Source organism: Dermacentor silvarum, chromosome 1 (genome assembly GCF_013339745.2).
Source record: "Dermacentor silvarum isolate Dsil-2018 chromosome 1, BIME_Dsil_1.4, whole genome shotgun sequence".
In the NCBI taxonomy this organism is placed as follows: domain Eukaryota; kingdom Metazoa; phylum Arthropoda; class Arachnida; order Ixodida; family Ixodidae; genus Dermacentor; species Dermacentor silvarum.
The window spans coordinates 21,043,202-21,062,138 of NC_051154.1; the positions used below are offsets into that span (position 1 = coordinate 21,043,202).

At 48.6% G+C, this 18,937-nt stretch overlaps 1 protein-coding gene across 2 annotated transcripts in view; it reads left to right on the forward strand.

Annotated features, from left to right (window-relative positions):
• Positions 1–605: 605 nt before the first annotated feature.
• Positions 606–18,937, forward strand: part of LOC119457790 (RING finger protein 44) — a 143,466-nt gene continuing 125,134 nt past the window's right edge. The window contains exon 1 of one of the 2 annotated variants that reach the window (XM_037719519.2): positions 606–836. In XM_037719519.2, the coding sequence (XP_037575447.1) occupies positions 681–836 (156 nt within the window). In that variant the 5' untranslated portion in view covers positions 606–680. The remainder of the gene's footprint in view (positions 837–18,937) is intronic. The other variant, XM_037719508.2, reaches the window with a different exon arrangement.

An 18,937-nucleotide genomic window follows, 5' to 3' on the forward strand; every position in this document is an offset into this window, starting at 1 on the left:
CACAAGCCACCCCTTACTTGAGGGCTGCGGATTCATTTTAGCCACCTGAAGTTTTTATACAAAGCTCGGTACAGGATCTGGTACCCTCCCCATCCTCTCATTTTTTCTTTCCGCCTCCATCGAAATGCAGCCGCCGTGGATGGGATTCGAACCTGCGACTCAGCAGCAGAACGCCATAGCCACCTAAGGTTTCGGAGAGCAATCGTCGATTGTGATATGTTCTAGCTTAAATGCTGATAGAACACGAAGTGGGCGATTCCTGTACTATTTGACATCTGTTCACACAGGCTGGCCCGAACGCCCGACCGGTCAAGTAGCACGCGCGGAGGCTGCGTGCTGGCGCGCAGGTATACCGAGTGGGGCTAGTCGGGACGGCAGCAGGCAAAAGTCCCGCGAGCTGGCCCACATGTACAGGCTAGCCCAGTGACCGAGCGCTCTCGTAATGGCCCAGTGGCCCTGCAAGGCCGGTCCGCGGGACGGCCGCCGCCATGGCCAACTAATCGCGACGGCCGGATCCCCCCTAGGCGCGTGCAGTGGGAGCAGCCTAGCAGCGGCGGCGCTACCGGCGGCGGCGGCAGCGCGGATGTTTTGTCGCTTCTCCGGATCACGGAGTGTGAGTGGCCGACAGGCTGAGGCGGGCGCACTGGGCGGCCGTCGGCTCCTCGTTCGCTGGATCAGCGATGCCCGTGGCCAGCCCTCAGCACAAGGAGAGTGCGGCTAGCACCGTGTCCCGCTACCTGCTGCCCAAGCCGCCCCGGCACAGCCCCCCGCTGCTGCCGTCGCCGGGGCCCGGCTCGCACCACGGATTCTCGCCCGATCCGCAAGCTTGCCTCCAGGTGAGCCTCTTGTCAGCTGTCTCTCGGGGCGACTGGCACCCGCCGGCTGACCTGCCGTTATCTGTCGGATGCCAGCCGCTTCCCACATGCCGCGATCGCGGACGGCTGGGGCCCCGCGCGCATCACTCGGGCTGCGCAGTTGGCTCTTGTCGCGACGTGTGGTCGCGACGTGCGGGCGTCCCCGCACGTCGCGACCCGAAGCCCCGCCGGGGGCACGCCTCGATCGGACCCCGCGGGGCCCCCTCTCCTTTTGACGCGCGCGCCTGCTTCCTCCCGACACAAAGCCGTGGCAAGTCTCGGCAGGACGTGTTCGCTGGACTGCGGCGGCCAGGCGCTCCGAGCCCTACACGGATGCCGCCAGCGAGGGGGAAGTAACGGGGAAGGGAGGCGCCGGCCTTTGTTTGGTTCGTTTGGTGGACTCGTGCACTGATGCCGTTCTGGCGTGTGCCGGAATGTCGCAGGCCGTCTGGCGTAATAAGTCCTCGTTCTAGCAGCCTACGGCTGGTGCCTGTGCCAACGGCGATCGCCTGGGCTCAGTGCGCGCTCGTCACGCTTTGCCCTCGCCCCGCCCCCTCTGGGTTCCTGCCCGTTGATATGGCCCCGCAAAATCAGCCTGATGTGGTTTCGTTCGTTTGAGATCTGTTTCAAGTGTCGTGTACTGATGCAGCGTAACATCCGAGATCGATATTTGAGGCTATTAGCGAGCGGGTGAGCCATTCCATTGGTGCCACTGCTGCGCTTACGTGATCGCGGCTCTTGGGTAACCTGCAGTTTCTTTGTCGCTTACCGACCTTCTCTTTCGTTTTTTCGTTATCTCAACTGAGCCAGTTGCCACATACGTGCGTTATTTTACCGTATAGTGGTAGCGGACACACCACGCCGGAAAGGCGCGCGCTTTCCTTTTGTTTATGTGCGCCAGCGCTTCAGAGTGCAGGCTAGCATGACGCACGTACCGAGCAGCCGGTGCAACGTAATCGTGTTCCGTATAACTGGCATCTGACGTGACGCCGGTCGCTCTCTTGGGCAGGGTTTGGTGCAACCACGGTGTTGCATTTGCCCTCGGAAAGCTCGGGAACAACATTTATGCGTATGTAAGAGCCTGAGAAACTCCACGCACAACGCCCCAGGGAGGTACTGACCTGTGTCGAGCACACTCATAACTAGCGAGTGCGCAAGATTAAATTGCGCCTGTGTGTCGGAATAATCGAGCCGAAAGGGGGGCAAGTGGTGCCTGATTTTCGTGCCTCAATTTTCCTGGCGCAAGCGTGGACGTTGCGGTGAACGAAAACTCGGGTGAGAGAGAGAGAGAGAGAGAGAGAGAGAAAGAAAGAAAGGATGCTTTGTTTTTCTCATCGGCGCCACTGCTGGGGCCCAAAAATTTTGCAGACTCAGTGTGAGAAAGTGTTAGGTTCCACGTTTAACTCGGGTAACGGCAGCTGTGTGCCTCAATTGACCAGAAAATTTTACCTCAGCGCATGCTTTGTCTAATGCGCCACGCGTACTATTATGTTCATCCTTTGGGTGTATAGGTTCCCCTGGTTGGAGGCAATTGGATTTTTTTTTTTTTTTTTTGTTAGGCGAAGCTGAACCCGCGACGGTGGCTTTCAGTGCTAAAGGAGCGACTCATGTGCGATGCGGAAGTGGAGAGGAGGCGGAAACGCGGGCAGGAAGGAAGTAACGCCAGACGAAACGAACTTTCCCTCGAATACGCGATCGTTTCTGACGCATGTGCGCTTAATCTGCCGGTTGGCTTTGGATGCCGTGCACTGCATCTGAGACAGACCAGCACGGGTCTGCTGCGTGCTTCACATTTGCGAGGGAGACCAGTGGCCGCGGTGGAGGACGAGCGCGAGGCGCACCGGCTTGTGGCGCGGGGTTCCCTGCACAACACACGCCACCGCCGTGTGGCGCTCCCGATAAATTCGGGGTATAAAGCCCGTTCTTGGCACTCGCGGCGCCGGTACCGTTATGCAGGAAAATGCATTACGACTATGAGGAGTTTCTTTAGCTCGACCGTTTCGCGCCTGTAGAAGTGCATCCTGAAAGGAGGTTAACTCGAATTCTAAATGCGCGTCATTTCCGCTTGCGGTCCGAGCCCTCAATTGTTGGTAGTTGGTTAGGTAGGGTATGATAGTTACGTAATGTACTGTTTATTATAAATCTCATAACGCGATCATATGAACTTGCATAGGCTTAGCCATGATTACTGGTTTTGCGAGATTACACCAAGTTGTTGAATACGCAGCTGCCATCGATTGAATGTAATCAGGTGATGTCATTAAAATAATAATTAGAAGGTAAACATGGTTCTTAGGATTGCAGTGTCATTTGATAATCCGTGCGGCGTTATTTAATTCAGTTTAACGAAGGGTGAATTTATGTATACTTATTATGCACAAAGTGTCGCCACCCAACTGTAATGCGACCCTTTTAATCATGTTATGGGATAGACGTTACATTGTACTATATAACGTCGCCTTCCAAACATGGCGTTAAATACAAAATGTAGAGCTTGACGTCACGAAGATTCAGCACCACTGCCGTCAGCTTCGGTGTAGGCACATCAATCACATCGCTGTAATGGAGTATCTTTTCGAAGGGCAGGACGAACACTTTCGTTTTACTGCGATAGCAGTTATATGGACACTCCAAGCGCATTTCTGCTGTTGGCGTCGTCGTCGGCGCCGTGAGGTTCTGTATAAAGTCCAACGGCGATAAAATCGTCGCCGCACACCGTATGCTGTATGTGCGAGTGAAAGCGCGCGAGGGACGCGCGATTTCACGGAGAGCGAACACTCGGCGGAGAGCAAACGCGACGTCTTTCGTCGTGCGAAAGGCCGTGGGGGGATGGGAGGGAGGGAGGGAGGGGAGGCGACGTTTAGCTGCGGCACCAAATGCGTACATTGCGACCTGGCGCAAGGGGACCTGGCGACTCAATCTCCCACGCGAAATGAGGAAAGCGGGAAGGCAGCACGGGAGGGAGGGGGCGCGGCTTCTACTCTGCCAGCAACTGCGTACTTGTACTGTCGCGCGCACCGTATCTTGAAAGCGATCTCCACACGGCTCTTACCTTTGTATGCGCTGTGCTTTCGCCTCTCAGTTTCCGTTGAAGCGATAGACCGCATGCACATTCGGTCGCTTCTGCGACCGCGCTTGCTCACGCCAGCGTTTTGACAGTGGTTGTCTGCGGTCGTCGAGTGTGATCTATTCATGTTTGCTTGTGCGCACTGACACCACGCTAGGTAAATCAGTAAGCGAATGTGTCCAAGTTTATGCAGCCGATAAAACTTCTATCCGTTCTCCGTATAGCTCTCTACTAATTTGCTATCGCAATCGATGCTTCGCCTTTCGGGCGAAACTGCGACTTTTTTTTCTTTTCTTTGTCGTATGTTTTACGACGATGCAACTCCCTGTTAAATATATCATGCCGCCATGAAAAAGATGTAATATAAGAAGAGAATGAACCTGAGATTTGGAACCTATAGGACATTTGCGCCTGCAATTTGACTCTCCGACCAACAGCTCCACGAAAACATTTTCCTTCGCGATGTTTACTGCTGTAAACTACACCTGCACGAAGCACGAAAAGACAAGCGAGCTAGTGACAGTATTTTTCACATGCATGTGACAGAAACGCATACAAGGCACACCACATAAATCGCTCCTCATCCTTGACACCTGCTGCCCAGGCAAACGGCCAAGCTTTCGTACAAAGTTAGGACCTCCTGTCGTATCGTCACTGTTTTATACATTTCGTGTCCTTTCGGCGGCGAATAGGTCTTTCAGTAAATGCAAACTATAGACAGCGGCGTTTCGTGGTATTCTGCCGTCCCAGGCAAAGTCAAATCCACTCTGGCACCACATTTAGCTGTATCATGATGAAATATTGAGACGTCAATTTTTGAGGCAATAATGGAATTTTTTGAGGAACGTTTTTCCGGGTATAAGTTTATTGTTCCGTGAACAATCGGCCATCAAAATGGAGTGAATAAAAAGGCAAAATGGAAATCAATTTGCGCCCAACGTATATAGCATCTAACGAAATCCAACGCTTTCTGTGGCCTGAAACGTGTCAGGTGAAGCGGGTTTGAGGGGTGGCGCGTTGCGCTGCGCCCTTCGGCACGCCTCCTGTTTCGCCTACAGGACGAAACGTCCCTGCAACTAGGCCGAGAAGCAGTTAAGAGTAAAACCGTGGCAAGGACAAATACTTCGCCAAGATAGGATACCAGTTTGGGCTACATATACTCTGACCACGACGCCCTTTGTTGGATAATCAATTGACTAAAACAACGTAGCTCAGGAAATTATGTCACAGCCAGTAGGGATTATCTGGTGGTGTGGGAGGCTGGTGGAGCCAAATTTTCATACCGTGCAGAGGAAGAACAAAAGCCGAGCTTATCCGCGGATGTGCAGAGAGGAGGCGGTTGCTTCAGCGCGCGGTTGCACTTGAAAGGCTGGGGAGAGGCGCCAGCTAGAGAGTTTGTCTAGTAGTCGGTTCGGAGTCGTATCGGTTCCCTGTTTTGCGCATCTCGGCACAAGCTCGGGCTCACCGGAGAGCACGGCCAGCGCCGCGGGCCCGGCACGGACCAGTCGATTCTGGTTTGTTTGTGGCTCCTGTAGGTCCTCGAGCAGTCGTATCCGAAGGACGGACTGCAAAATGCAGCTTCAGACAAACGGGGATGTGCTGATTGGGAACCGTAGCGGATGTTCACAGCAACTGATACCGCACGAGTCACTGCGACTACGCGTGTTGCAGCGCTATAGCAATCGCTCTCATCGCTTGGCACTTAATTTAGTGGACAAGACTTATCCGTCGTTTCTTTGCGTGCGCCCTGATATGTATACATTAGTATATACTTTGCATTACTACACTCTGCGTCGCAGCGACCTCTTTGTTTACAAGCGTGCTGCTTCTATAGATATGTGAGTCACCCTGTTTCCGCGAGCTTGCGTTGTCAACTCGTTGCCTCTGTGGCAGCTATAGATGCGTCACGATAAGCAACTGCGCATCCATACGAGCGCGACACGCATATTCTGGCATCCGTATGTGCGAAAACAAACGGGAATAAGTCGAAATGAAAACAGCTTGGTCATAAAAGTAAGCCGACAGTAATACAGGCGTGGCTAGCGATTGTGGAAAGCCTTGGATAAATGACCATTATTCTTTCATAAAATGTGCAGAGTGCAGCCATTTTTTGTGAAATCGCGATGGCTTTTGCGTGCTCACATTGCGTTGGTAACGCACAAGGTCGCAAAATCACTTCAGGGTCGGTTCAATGGTATATAGGTTATATATAGGCAAGTCTTTAGCCAAGATGAAAGCATCCGCGCGAGCTGTATATACTGCTCGCGTGCCTTTCTGTGTAAAGTGCTTTTGAACGCGGCTTGTCAAATGAATGCTGTTTAGGATTACCATCGCTGAGCTCGTGTAAACGTCGCCGCATTTGACGTTGTCAACTAACCTCTCCAGCCGGAACGTCAATACCGACCTTAAAGCTGTGAACGTGGCTCTTAGTTTCAATACGTACAGCTTCCCGCATTTTTAGCTATATCGCGCAAGAACACTATAATATAGTCGTACGTCGTCCTGAAGGCAACATCGCATTAGACGACTCTTGCACTGGAGAATGCTTAGTGCACTTGAGAGTACTTATGCCGGTCTCCCTGATTATCGCCGCTTGAAGGCGCTAAAATGACGCGAGATGGACGCTCGCGCGATATAGCTAAAAATGCGGGAGGCTCTACGTCTGAGCCGTGCCGAGGATGTGCTTTCCTTTGTCCGTTAGTGCTGCTTGGTTGTGAGAGGTCGGTTGTTACTGGCCCGTCGCTCCGTCTGTTCGTGCGAAGCCCGGTGCTATCTGCCGCCCTTGGTGTCCGCGTCTCGAGCGGTCCATTACGTCTTCTTTCGGTGGCCGTCCAGCAACAAGTGTTTGCTAACAAACCTGTTGTTCTATACTAAAAATCCAATCGGCAGTTCACAGTGGCTACTGTTCACTCTCTTTTAGTATCCACTAATTTTGCCTCGAAATAGTCACCCCTAGCGCTTGCAGGGAGGCAGTTACGGTTTCCGCGGCAGGAGGTGTTTCCCTCTCCCAAACCTCAACAAGCACTTTTTAATTTCAGCGCTTTCCTCGGACACAAGTGTGCGATAAGATGCATTATGCAGGCATAAGTGAAGGCTAGTCGGCAGGCATTATCTATAATCAGTGCCGTAACAGTAATTCGGACAAAAGTGGCCGATAAGATGCGTTAGGCAGACATCTAAAAGTAAATACTAGTCGGCACGCGTTATCTAATCAGGACAGTAACTATGATAACGTGTTCGCTGCAAGCATGCCGCGCTATCGTGATAAAATGAGATGCGATAACACTGATATGGTTAGCCCGCCACACTGCGTAGTGAGTGCAGCGGGTTCGGGTACGTTCTCTACTATATATAATCAATATCATCACCACCACCAACATCGTCATCATTATCACCCTGCATGAATAGCGCCCCGAGCCTCCTATTTATTTATTTTTCCTTTCTTGTAAGGGAAGTACTACTCCAACCGCCTTACAGCCTGTTGTCGATGTGGACGCCAAAAGACTCTCAATGCAGGCTTAGCCGCTTAGAGGACTTTTGACCTAAGATTTTCGACGTGTCGTTTTTTTTTTCTTTTTTTCTTTTTTTTTTTAACAGCGGCGCTGTTTAAACCGCCGTTAGTCCGTTAGTCGTCCACAAAAAAATGTGGGCGGATCCTGGCGGTAGTGCAGAGAGGGTCCAAGCGCAATGGCCTGTGAACTAGTGAAGCTGAGCCTAGATAAGTCTAGCTATTAACCATGGTTGGGATACTTAAGCGTTGTCAGTCATCGATAGCCAATCAACAGCTAATAGATAATCGATCAATAATTATTGATCAATAATCAATAACTTCCGGAAAATGCTGGGGATGACTTGGTAGTGCTTAGCCTAGCTAGCCCAAATACGTAGCCAATACCTTGTGATAGCCAATCGATAGCTAATCGATAATCGATCAATAATCAATAAATTCCGGAAAATGCTGGAAATGACTTGGTACTGCTTAGCCTAGCCCAAAAGCCAGGACTAGCTAGGTGCCCATCAGCTGCGTTTCTTTAGCATTGCGCCTCCTGTGCAAGCTACGCTAATCTTTTTTTTTTTTTAACTTTATGTGACTGTGAAAACTTTCTAACCCTTAGAACAGGCAAGCGTCACAGCACCCTAAATGATTAACTACATTATACTACTTGTTTCCACAAATGAGTTTAGGTTTCGGGAACTGGATGCGTCATGACGTCATGAAACACTGTTTCGCTCCATTCTTGCGACGGCTGCTGCTGCCACACGCAAGCACAGCCAGAAGAAGTGGGCGGAGCACTTTCTCTTTGGTTATTATTACTTTCTTTCATGAGAAACATCATCATATCTAGCCTCGTTACTACACAACGTAAGAAAACTTTGCTCTTTGTCAATATACATGTCGTGGCGCCAGCATTTCCGCCAACCGTAGTGCGAAATTAAAATATGAGCGTTTCCCAGCCTTCATGCTTGCTCATTGTTATAATTACACAAGCGACAAGCGTGTGCTACAGTTTCTACATGTTCGAACATATATTTCACTGAAGGTTGTTATAGAGGTCGCTCATACATGGGATCTTTGTGCGACAGTGCGCGAGAAGGAGGGATGCGTTACTACGACTATTTGGATTCTCGGAGAACGCGCCATTTCCCTTCATAGCGGCTTATATTGTGCTCACATGTAGATTTTTCTTGCGTATTACAGCTATGGAGGTACAACTTAGAATTGGAGGACATTCGGCAGGCACTCCCGCATCATAAATGGCAGCCTGTCGATATCATTGTATGCAATCAACCCATTCTGCCAGTACTAACCTATGGGATCAAAGCTTTGGGGGTCGAGAGAAACTTGTAAGCAAGTCGAGGACCAGGCAACGAGCTATATAGAGGGAAGTAGTCGTAACGGTAAGAGATAGGAAGACGGCGGTATGGATTAATAGACGCAGGCAGCTTGTATTCTAGGAACAAGCGGTCAGGCCAAGTGATACGTAGAGAAGATACTTGATTAGAGTAACAGAATGGGTGCTAAGAGAAATAGACAAGGGCGGCTGGGGACGAGAGGGGGTGACGGGAATTTGCAGGCCGTGTGAAATCGGCTCACACATGATACGGATAATTGGCAATTGCCCGTTGATCTGTTTGTGTAGCTAGCAGCGGACGTAAATATGATGGCGAGTGGACAGGAGCGCTCATGTACGTGCGTCCGCTCCTGTCCGTCCTGTGTTTCCTTGCGTCTGAATATGATGGCCAGCAGCTTGAAGTGCCGCCTCCGCTCGCCGCGGCGCATACAATATAGTGCAGCTGGAAACGTTCAAGTTGTATATTTCGAAACTCCAAGCTGCATTCAGGCACGGAACCTCGAGTTTAATTATCTATGTAATAAGCACCGGTCATCACTCGACTTGGATTCGCAGAAAGACGACTTAGTACGAGCTCTGCGGGAGGCCGAGCAGCCGCTGACATCAGTGGTGCCGTGCTGCTGCGCGGCGTTGTGACGTAGGCGGTCGTGGCAGACAGGTCTGTTGAGTCCTCCCATAGGCTAAGGGTGGCGGCCAGAGACAATCGAGCGACGTGCGCGCATCTGTCACCGCCGTCGTCGCGCGGCTTACGCAGCCCGAAGGCAGGATTCAAAATGTGCGCATGTGCATGGCATTGTGTGCGTGTGCATTGTATATGCGGAGATTCGCCGTGCGGCACCTGTGACCGCGCCGGTGACAGTTCTGTTATTCGTTAAGGCTCTCCCCATTTTTTGTCATTTGCTCCCCGCCCCATTCGCGATGCTGAAAAAGTGTGCGACATTTCTTCAATACAGTTTGGACGCGTTGTTCTTGTCTTGCCGTCGACCGTGAATCTTTACAATACCCACAGCCTCTTTTTCTTTTTTTTTTCCCCGATGCCAGCGGAGCTTGCCGTTACTTATTACTCGTTAAACGTCTGTTGTGTGCCTCATCCATCACTGCGAAGTTCGAAGCCGCCAAAAGTATCATGGAGTGTCAAAAGCACCATCGTCTTGGGAAATCTTGAAAGGAAGAGTGGAGCTTATATAAATATGCGCATATAGCAGCCACGTGTAAGGGCGCATTCACACTTGCGACTAGACGACGTCCCGCGACCGATTGCGACTCCATGGCGACCAGAAAGCTACTCAAGACGAACGATGTTCACACTGACAAATGCGACCGACGAGACCGAAATGTCTCGCGATATGTCGTTCACGTCTGCTTGAAATGTCATCGCCGCGTAAAATAAGCGTCAGCGTATACGGACGTCCTGTTCCTTCGCATCTGATTGGTTCAGCTGTTCTGCGACTGCGGTCGCGCGACTGAAAAATCGAGCAGCGAGCGACTGGCCCGAAACGGTCGCCTTTCGAGAAAAGCAACCGTTTGCGACTACTTGCAACTGGTCGCTTTTCGACTATTTGGTCGCGCGACCTCGCCTATAGTCGCAAGTGTGAATGGGCCTGAATACAGCGCCTAATAGCGCCCCGAGTCGTCTGTCCTTTTCTATTCAATGCATCTGGATTCGGTACTGTCATATATACGCAGCACTTCCCGCGATGAAAAAAAGAAATAAAGAAAACCGGCCACCTCGGCGTTCCTCCTATACTCTTGCTCCAGGAACCGCGCGTCAGAGTTTACGCGTCAGGTAACGCTACAGTTGCTGTGACGTAATCGATGAAGGTTAGCGGTAGCGTGTGTCCTTCAAAGTTAAAGGGACACTAAAGGGTGTGTACGAATATACGTCACGCTTCTGCAGTAGGTACAGCTCTTACCGTGCGAGGAGGCTTGGTAATCCAGAAAACAGTTTGCAGATGGCGACGGCGCCCTGAAGTTGCCGCACGAGCTTACCGTGGCGTCACACATTTCGACAGCGTCTACTCTGGTCAAGTCAGTTTTTGACAGGTAAATAACGACTATATATACTGCACTCTTAAAGAAACCAAAGGCGCAACCTAGCGAGTTTAGAGAACGTTTCCTGCCCTATAAAAGCGCCCAAACCCAAGAACATATGCACTGACATACCGAGGGTTCGGCACGAAAGCCAAGAAAGAGGAGTTTGGCCACCATTTTCTACCGTAGTCGCCAAATGAACGCAAACGGGACTTTGCAGAAATATTTCACCTTCAAGTTTCTTAACAGCTTGTGTTTCCCTTGGGGGGTCCCTTTAAGACATACTGTAATGACGTTGGGGTTAAGCTTAAAAACTGCCGTATACGCGAACCATAATTTCGCAGGACAAGCGGACACAGCGCACAGGCATATATTTTACACAGACATGCTGTGCGATAGCTGTATTACGAGTAGCAAGCTTTGTAGCATGGATCCAGCATACACAGTCAGATACAACGTGATCTACTTTAGTGGAAGCAAATATTTTTGAATTAGTATGGCATAGTGGTGAGGTTTGACTTTCCAAGCTCAGGCTGAATTTTATCATCCGAAGCATTTTTTTTTTTTTTGGGGGGGGGGGGGGGAGGTGCAACATGGCTGTTTGGATAACTACGTTTTGCTAACTGAATTTAATTATAAAATTTGGGGCGTGCGTGTAAGTGGCAAGATTGAACCCATAATTTTTTCTGCCATTCGTTGTGGCACGGATGCTCGATGGAAAAGTTGTACGGTACTTATCCGGGGCCTCCTTCGTAAGAAATATCACCCTTTCCTTACGTCATCCACTTCCCCCCCCCCCCCCCACACACAATTATAATCTGCTAGCGTTGCACGCCCAGTGGAGGCGTGACGTAGGCGGGCGATATGATAATCCTGGCATCGTGTCGCGAGCGGCTTATCTGCATAGGCTGGATAAAGAAGAGCGCGATACATATAAACAAACAACACTTGCTGCGGCATCGATCGAATCGAGCAGAGGGATACAGGCGGCGCGATTCGTTCGTTTGTCAACCCGGGTTTGCGGACTGCATGAGCTGGAGCTTCAAACGTATATCTTCAGGCGCGATCGCGTTACAAGAATTCCGAAATATGGAGTGACCTCTAGAAATGCCAGGCTTCAACTCTTGCGATAATAAACGTATGCTCCAAACTTTCTACTTAAAAAGTTAATTAGCGAATTTGTAAATGATCGTTGCAGTTGACCTCGCTTGAAGTGTGAGCCTGCCGATAAAACCTAGCTGTAAAGTTTATTTTGAGCCATACATGTTATATGCTCTTAAAAACAAACCCGTTGGCATTCCCGTATTTTATCTTCGTTATTTTTTTCTCAGAAAAATGTTCAAACATTTCTTACCTTTAACACTTGCGTGTAATGGTTTTGCTTGTTTGTTATTAGTTGACACTGGTCTATTAATGATATTTCGCTTCCCCCCCTCGTTCTTTCTGTAGTTTTTGTATAATTGTTGTATAATGCGTTGTTGGATCATTCGTGAATTCTTACGATTACAATTTCTGTATATACCCCTTTACGCAATGCCCTTCTGGGCCTGTAAGTTATTTTGAAATAAATACATAACTAAAAAATTAGATAACGCTACATGCTGCTCGTGTGCACCTGACCATATTCATAGCTATACACAAATGTACTTTGCGTTGCTGCTAGCGTTAATATTCCTGATAATCATATTTAATTATATCTTGACTTTGGCGACTCTGTGTGCCTACGCAAGTTGTTTTTTCGCGTTTAATTCTGGCTTGTGATTCGATGTGTGAGTAGCCATTGTGTCTGCTATATGTTAAACGAATGCAACCGCGAAGAGCGGCACTAGTATCCATTTTAGCGTTAGTGTTAATTTGTAGCGTTAGCGTTATTATAGCGTTAGCGTGAGTGTTAAAATGAAAAGTTGACCTTCGGATAATCAACTTATTTGACATCACACGAACATAATTTACATGATGCGATGTCACAAAAAAAAAAAAAAAAAATTAGCGAGAAGTTAACGAAAGGAAAATTTTAAAAGAGTATACTTTATCAGTGTAAGCTGATTACTTTATCAGTGTAAGCTGATTTAGTGTTCCTCTTAAGTGTCTCTTGGAAGTGGAAAGCTTAAACAGTTCAGACTGATAAAGTATATTTTAAAGCTCAGTTTCCTTTCATTTCGTGGCAAGAGGTTGATTTAATAGAAGAAGAAAAATGTAGGCTAAATTTAATTTTTTTTTTATGTTGCGCCGAAACACCGGCACGTCATTATTATGTCACGGATTTCAAAGTATTTTCTACGCAGTAGGAATTCTCTAAACTTGCGAAGTTCAGTCTTTATAGCTGTTTCAGAACACCGCGTTAACCACTTTGTAGCCCCCCAAAATTAACAAGGTCAGAGCAGAAGCCGTCCAAAATCTATGACGTCATGGCGAGCTGGTCCCATTATTCGATCATCATCATTTTATGCACTTGATTTTCGAGGTTTTAACATGCCAAAGCCAGAGCGAGCGTTTTCGTATTACGCCCGCCCCCATCGTAATATGCGGCCATCGAAGCCGGGAATCGAACTCACAACCTCGCGCTCGACAGCATAATCACCGAGACACATGCGGCGGACATTCCCTGCATTTCGAGGCGGACAACATACAAAGTTTGGCCGAGGGCACAGTCTTCTATACGCATACGCCAAAGGGATCTGCGAAGCGTGGTCACGAAATAATAGGTATCCCGCGGTGGAAATGTAGGTCTTATCGCCTGTCGCCTGCGCGTCTCAAGTTGAAAATGGCGAGCCGTCGCTTACGTCGCTGTTACCACCGAAAAAAAAAAAAAAATACGAATGCTTATCGGCTTTTTTTTTTTTTGCATTTCGTTGCGTCCTGCTGCAAGGCCAGTTCTTTGTCATGGCGTCGCCGTTCTCGGGCTGAGCGCCGCGAGTTGTGCAAGAGCGGTGGAGCTGCGAATGTTTTGTTTACGTAAGGCAACTCACGGGGGCGTGGCCAGCTCCGTCGCGTCTTCGTGCCATTACGCCCTGGATGAAGCTTATTGGTGTTCATAACGAGGGGGCGTTGCGTCGCCTGCACCTTTTCGTATGTTTGTGTGAACGCCGAACATTATGTAGCATCCACTTTTGCGGCAAAGCGATATGCTTCTTCATTTTATTGTGAGCGGCCTCGGAGTGGGATTCCAAAGTTCGTCGGGAATAATACGAAATGCCCCGAGAATCCAAAAGCATGCACACACTAAACACAAATAATCCCAGATGGGAGTAAATGCCTCGTCGCCTAGCGCATTCCCGAATGAGAGTTTAATATACTCCATTCATATGGAGTTTTAGTTAACTCCATCTCTCACAAGAGTTTTTGTGGTGTCCAAATAAGAGTGAATTTACTTCATTTGTCTCGGGAGTTTTTACGGTGTTCTAATTGGAGTGAATATTACTTCATTTACGGAAGGGGTTTTTAGGTATCCTAATTGGAGTGAATATTACTTCATTTCTTGAGGGAGTCTTTAAGTGTTTAAATTGGAGTGAATATTACTTCATTTCTGGAAAGTGTTCTTGAGGTGTTGCAAATGGAGTAAATACCAATCCATTTCTGAAGACAGTTTCTTTAGATCCTTCAACATTATTTATACTTTTTTTTCCTGCAATGAATTGAAGCAGCAGCTTTCGTGCCGTGCCTTTATGACACTTATTAATGACTGATGAAGTAGTGCAGATGCTATGTTTTGTGTCGGTAACAACCTTTACCGTAGCTTATTTTGTTTTCCACCTTCCTAGTTAGATTTTGAATGTATTTATAAAACTTCACTGGAGACTAATATAAAATTGAATTATAGCAAGAGCATTTATCTACCCATCTAACTTCCCTTTCTCGGCTAGTCAACTCTGTTCAATAACGTAAATCGAAACGCGAATTCAGCACAAATAAAACGACCGCATTTCCGCTTTCACGTACGCGAGAGTATGTGACATTCACAAGGTTCAAGTTGGCACGGCGATTTTTCTTTATACCACTAGATCATTATACTTGACAGGATTATATTCTCGCCTATGTATTTCTTGTCAGCATTTCAACGCACGTTATGATTAAATGAAGAAAATAAAATGCGGTTTTCCGGATAGCGGTATAATGTATATTTTATTTGTAGGCATTACAACATCACACGGGAGACAAAACATAGAGGGAAACACAGAATTTTAAGAAAAGTACGCGTAATAAGAGCATGTTGCTTGAAATGATAGATATCAATTAACAATAATATAAAGCATATACCATACATCAGCAAGGCCAAGAGTCCAACATAACGCACATTCAATAAACAAACGCGCACGACAACAACACACTGCTGATGTACTGATAAAAGGAAGCGCGGACAACATTGAATGACAGAACGATGCGCAGCCAACTGTAACAACAACTTAATTACTCGAGTGAACCATACAGACTATCGCTCTCCTTAACTTGGGGGGAACCACATTTAAAACAAGACATGTAATCCACTTACAAAAAAAAAAAAAAACAGCTTAACATGGCAGCCGACCTACACACTTTTGCAAACGGTTTTTACTAAGTATGTGACATTGTGAGAAGTCCGTAGATAATCCAGTATTTCAAAATTGGATGGAGCTGGATTCTTCCTAAATTATTGAGGACAGATGTCAACAAGTGAACACGCCCAAACGACACGTACAGAAAATTTGACTGCTGCCAAACCGACGTGCAAGTTTATGATCGCGCCCATTGACCATACCACTTTTAGGGTGCCTGAATGGCATCCTCCTCGCCGGGAGAGGGAGAACACGCAGGCACGCTAGCGACAACGGACACGCCGCATTACGGTGGGGTCAGTGTCCACAAAACCTGTCAAACGCCTGTCGGAGTGACGAGAGACGGCGATTGTTCTCGCCTCCCCAACTTTCTTGCAGTCCCCATGCTTCGCGTCGCCTTGAAATTAGTGGCGCGTCTGTGCCTGCCTGAGCGCTGACCGATGTCAAAACCCGGGAATATAGTTTTGCTGCAAGCGGTGCTGCAGCAAAACTATATGCACACGGACACACATGAAAGCTTTCATGCGTAAAATTTCACGAAAAAGCAGTGCCGTACACACACAGTAAAAACGCACGTGCGCACACACGCGCACATACACTCAAGCAAAGTGCACACGCGCCCTTTCCTCCCGCACTCACACCCAAGCACAGACACGCTATTTTTTCGTCATAATATCGGCCCGCCCACTTTGTATAATAATAATAATATCGTCATAATAACGGACCGCACTAATGGCATTCTCAGCTTAAATCGAGTTGCTAAAGAAAGCGTTAGCGCCACATTAAAGGCACCTCCTTCGATACGTGTAAGACGTAACGCGACGGCCGAAACGTTCAGGCTCAGCTGGTTCATACAGCATCGCCTGCCATTCTCGAACAATATTATTCTGGCACGCCAAGGCGTCCACTAGAGCACAAGTAAACGCCGCAACTCCGAATGCAAGTACCACTAGCTATCTGCAACGCTCACGAAAAATCGTTTCACCACGTTCACCACGTTTCACCTGAGGTGACTGATGCGAGGTTGGCTCCGCTGGACGAGGCTAGTCGGGCGTGCGTGAATGACATGGCGGCTGCCCGGCCTAGGGCAGGTGTCAATGGATGTTAGGCCTAAAATCACGTCTTCATGCCGTCGTCGACGAGGCGGTCGGAATCTCCGTCGTGTGCGGCGTGCTGAGGAAGATATCGAGATGTCGTTGCTGCCACGGTGACGGCAAAGGCTTGTAGAAACGGCCGCTGATTATCCAAAGTAGTATCCATGAGTTGAAGTGCACGAAAGAAGAAAAAATTGCAGAGCCATATAGGACACGACTGTGCCTAGTATGCGACTGCCGCTCTAGCCTCGATTTTACTCCATTTACATATGAGATTTCTCGTGAGGAAGAAAACTCCATTTTAAGACTGATTTTACTACATTTATGAGTGTTGGGATTGAATTCACGTTTTTATATCGAATACGTTCCCGCTGATGAAATAAGATTTGGCGCCGAGTAGTTTAAAAACGTTGCGCGTCGTATCTCTTACCTATGCGGCCTGTAAGTTGTGTTTACAGTGCACGGAGGAAATACATTTTCACTCCATTTCACGGCACGAGGTTTTCGCACTGATAAACACCATTTTGTAAATGGAGTGATATCAGGTCATTCCGTTTTTTTCCTCCATCATTTCGGGAAGGAGGTAAAATCATGGTTTTATGCTCTTTTACTCCATGGTGATGGAGTAAATGTATTGGGCGATGGAGTTTTAAAAGGTATTAAACCATAGAAACCCCCATTCAGGCTTATTTGTGTTTACAGTGCAATTTAATGGCAGTCAACGGAACTTAATGTTGACAATAGATTAAAATTAAATAAAACTTCGCTCACTGTCTGCAGCGTACAGCCGTTAACACTAGTAGGGGTAGTGTGAAGTGTCTATAGCTATAGTCCTTTGCATCCAATCAAAGCACTTGCTTAAAAAGAATGTTAAAAATTGTCGCCTTGAATGGTGTAAATTGTTTTACAGTGCGGGGATCGAGCCCATGCCAGAGCGCCTATACGTATAGCTGAGAGCAGGTTGCGCTGTCAATACTTTCAGTGGTTTCAAAGGAGAGGACACGTGGCGAAAAATTTGTGTAAAATCGATTAATCTGGAAACATACTTAGTTGCACCCTAAAGAGGAGGCACTGACAATATAGCACGCCCGTTAATTGTCTGTCTGGTCAGACAGGCCCTTCAGGGCAACTGTTTGTCTAAATTGCGATTTTAAGGAAGCGATCGGTTCAGCATTCTGATCCAAGTCCAAATATAGATGTCGAAGTAGACTACATGTTGTTTTCCGGCCGTGCAGACATATTTCGAGGCATTTAGTTATGGGCGCCTTAAATGCAGCAAGTAACACTTTACAATCATGAACGAAATTGCCGGACCAGCCAGAGTGCCCTGCTCACGAAGTGTCTAAAGCAGCGAAGGACATACGAATTTGCTTTGCTGAGCGTGCGATGCGCGCACACGATCTTTATTTTTACTGAACTTAGGCTACCGTGGTGGACGGACGTTTTGTTTCCGGAGATTCGCGCGTTTTAAGGCACTACACGGGGCCTTTGTGTGATCGTGAGGTCTGCGCCGTGGTGGGGCCTCGAGCTTCAAGCACAGGAAGCTGCTGCTGCTTTGTGCAGCGGTTGGCGCGCGGGTGCGTGCGTGACTATGTGCAGGCTCGGTGGCTGGACTATGGAGGCGGTGACGTCACGCGGCCGCCGTTTCGGCTCTCTGCTCGCTGGTCGATGGCGGCAGGAGCACGCGGGCCTTGAGCTGCTAAAACGCGAGCTGCCCTGCTGCGTGTTGCCAAGGCAACGGCCCTCCTAATCACGGCCTGCTGCAGGGTCCCCCTCCCGCACACTGGCTGGCGGCGCTCCCGCTGGGCCCTCGGCCACCCGCCGCTACTCGTGCGCTCTCGGAAGAAAAGGACAGGTTTCTGGTGGCCGCGCGACGGGTCTGCCCCAGCGTCCGTTTCTCGGCAGACGAGAGAAAGCGACTGCGCTTCTGGCTGTCGGGTCTCGGAAATACACTCCAGGACAGCGGCGCCTATAGCTACAGACGCGAACAAAAGCATGAAGACCACAGGCGCCGCGATATATATATATATATATATATATATTAGTCGCAGCGTAGACACGAAGGCTCAAATAAAACGGTAAAGCCTACGCGCGCTTTTTTAGACCATTGTAATGCGTTGAGACAACTAGTGTTGCGTGATATCGATATAACTCGAACTTCCCCGAGTTGTCGGCTGAACCGTCCTCTGAAAGGTTGCTCTTCGTTCTGCCCTCACGTTTCGGGCGATCAGAAAAATAGAGAGTTTTAGATTAGGGGGCCCCAACGCTTGCGTCCCCCTGATCTAAAGCTCTATTTTTGTGATCGCCCGAAACGTGAGGGCAGAACGAAGAGCAACCTTCCGTACATGCGCAGTACCGCGGCTCCAGGAGCTAGGGGGTCCCAACGCTTGCGTCCCCCTAATCTAAAACTCTCTAATAAATGCTTTGCGGTAAAGAATACAGGCTCATTTAAACATATTTACGTATACTATGACAGCCCTCAGGCGCGCTTGGTCTCTGCAGGTCG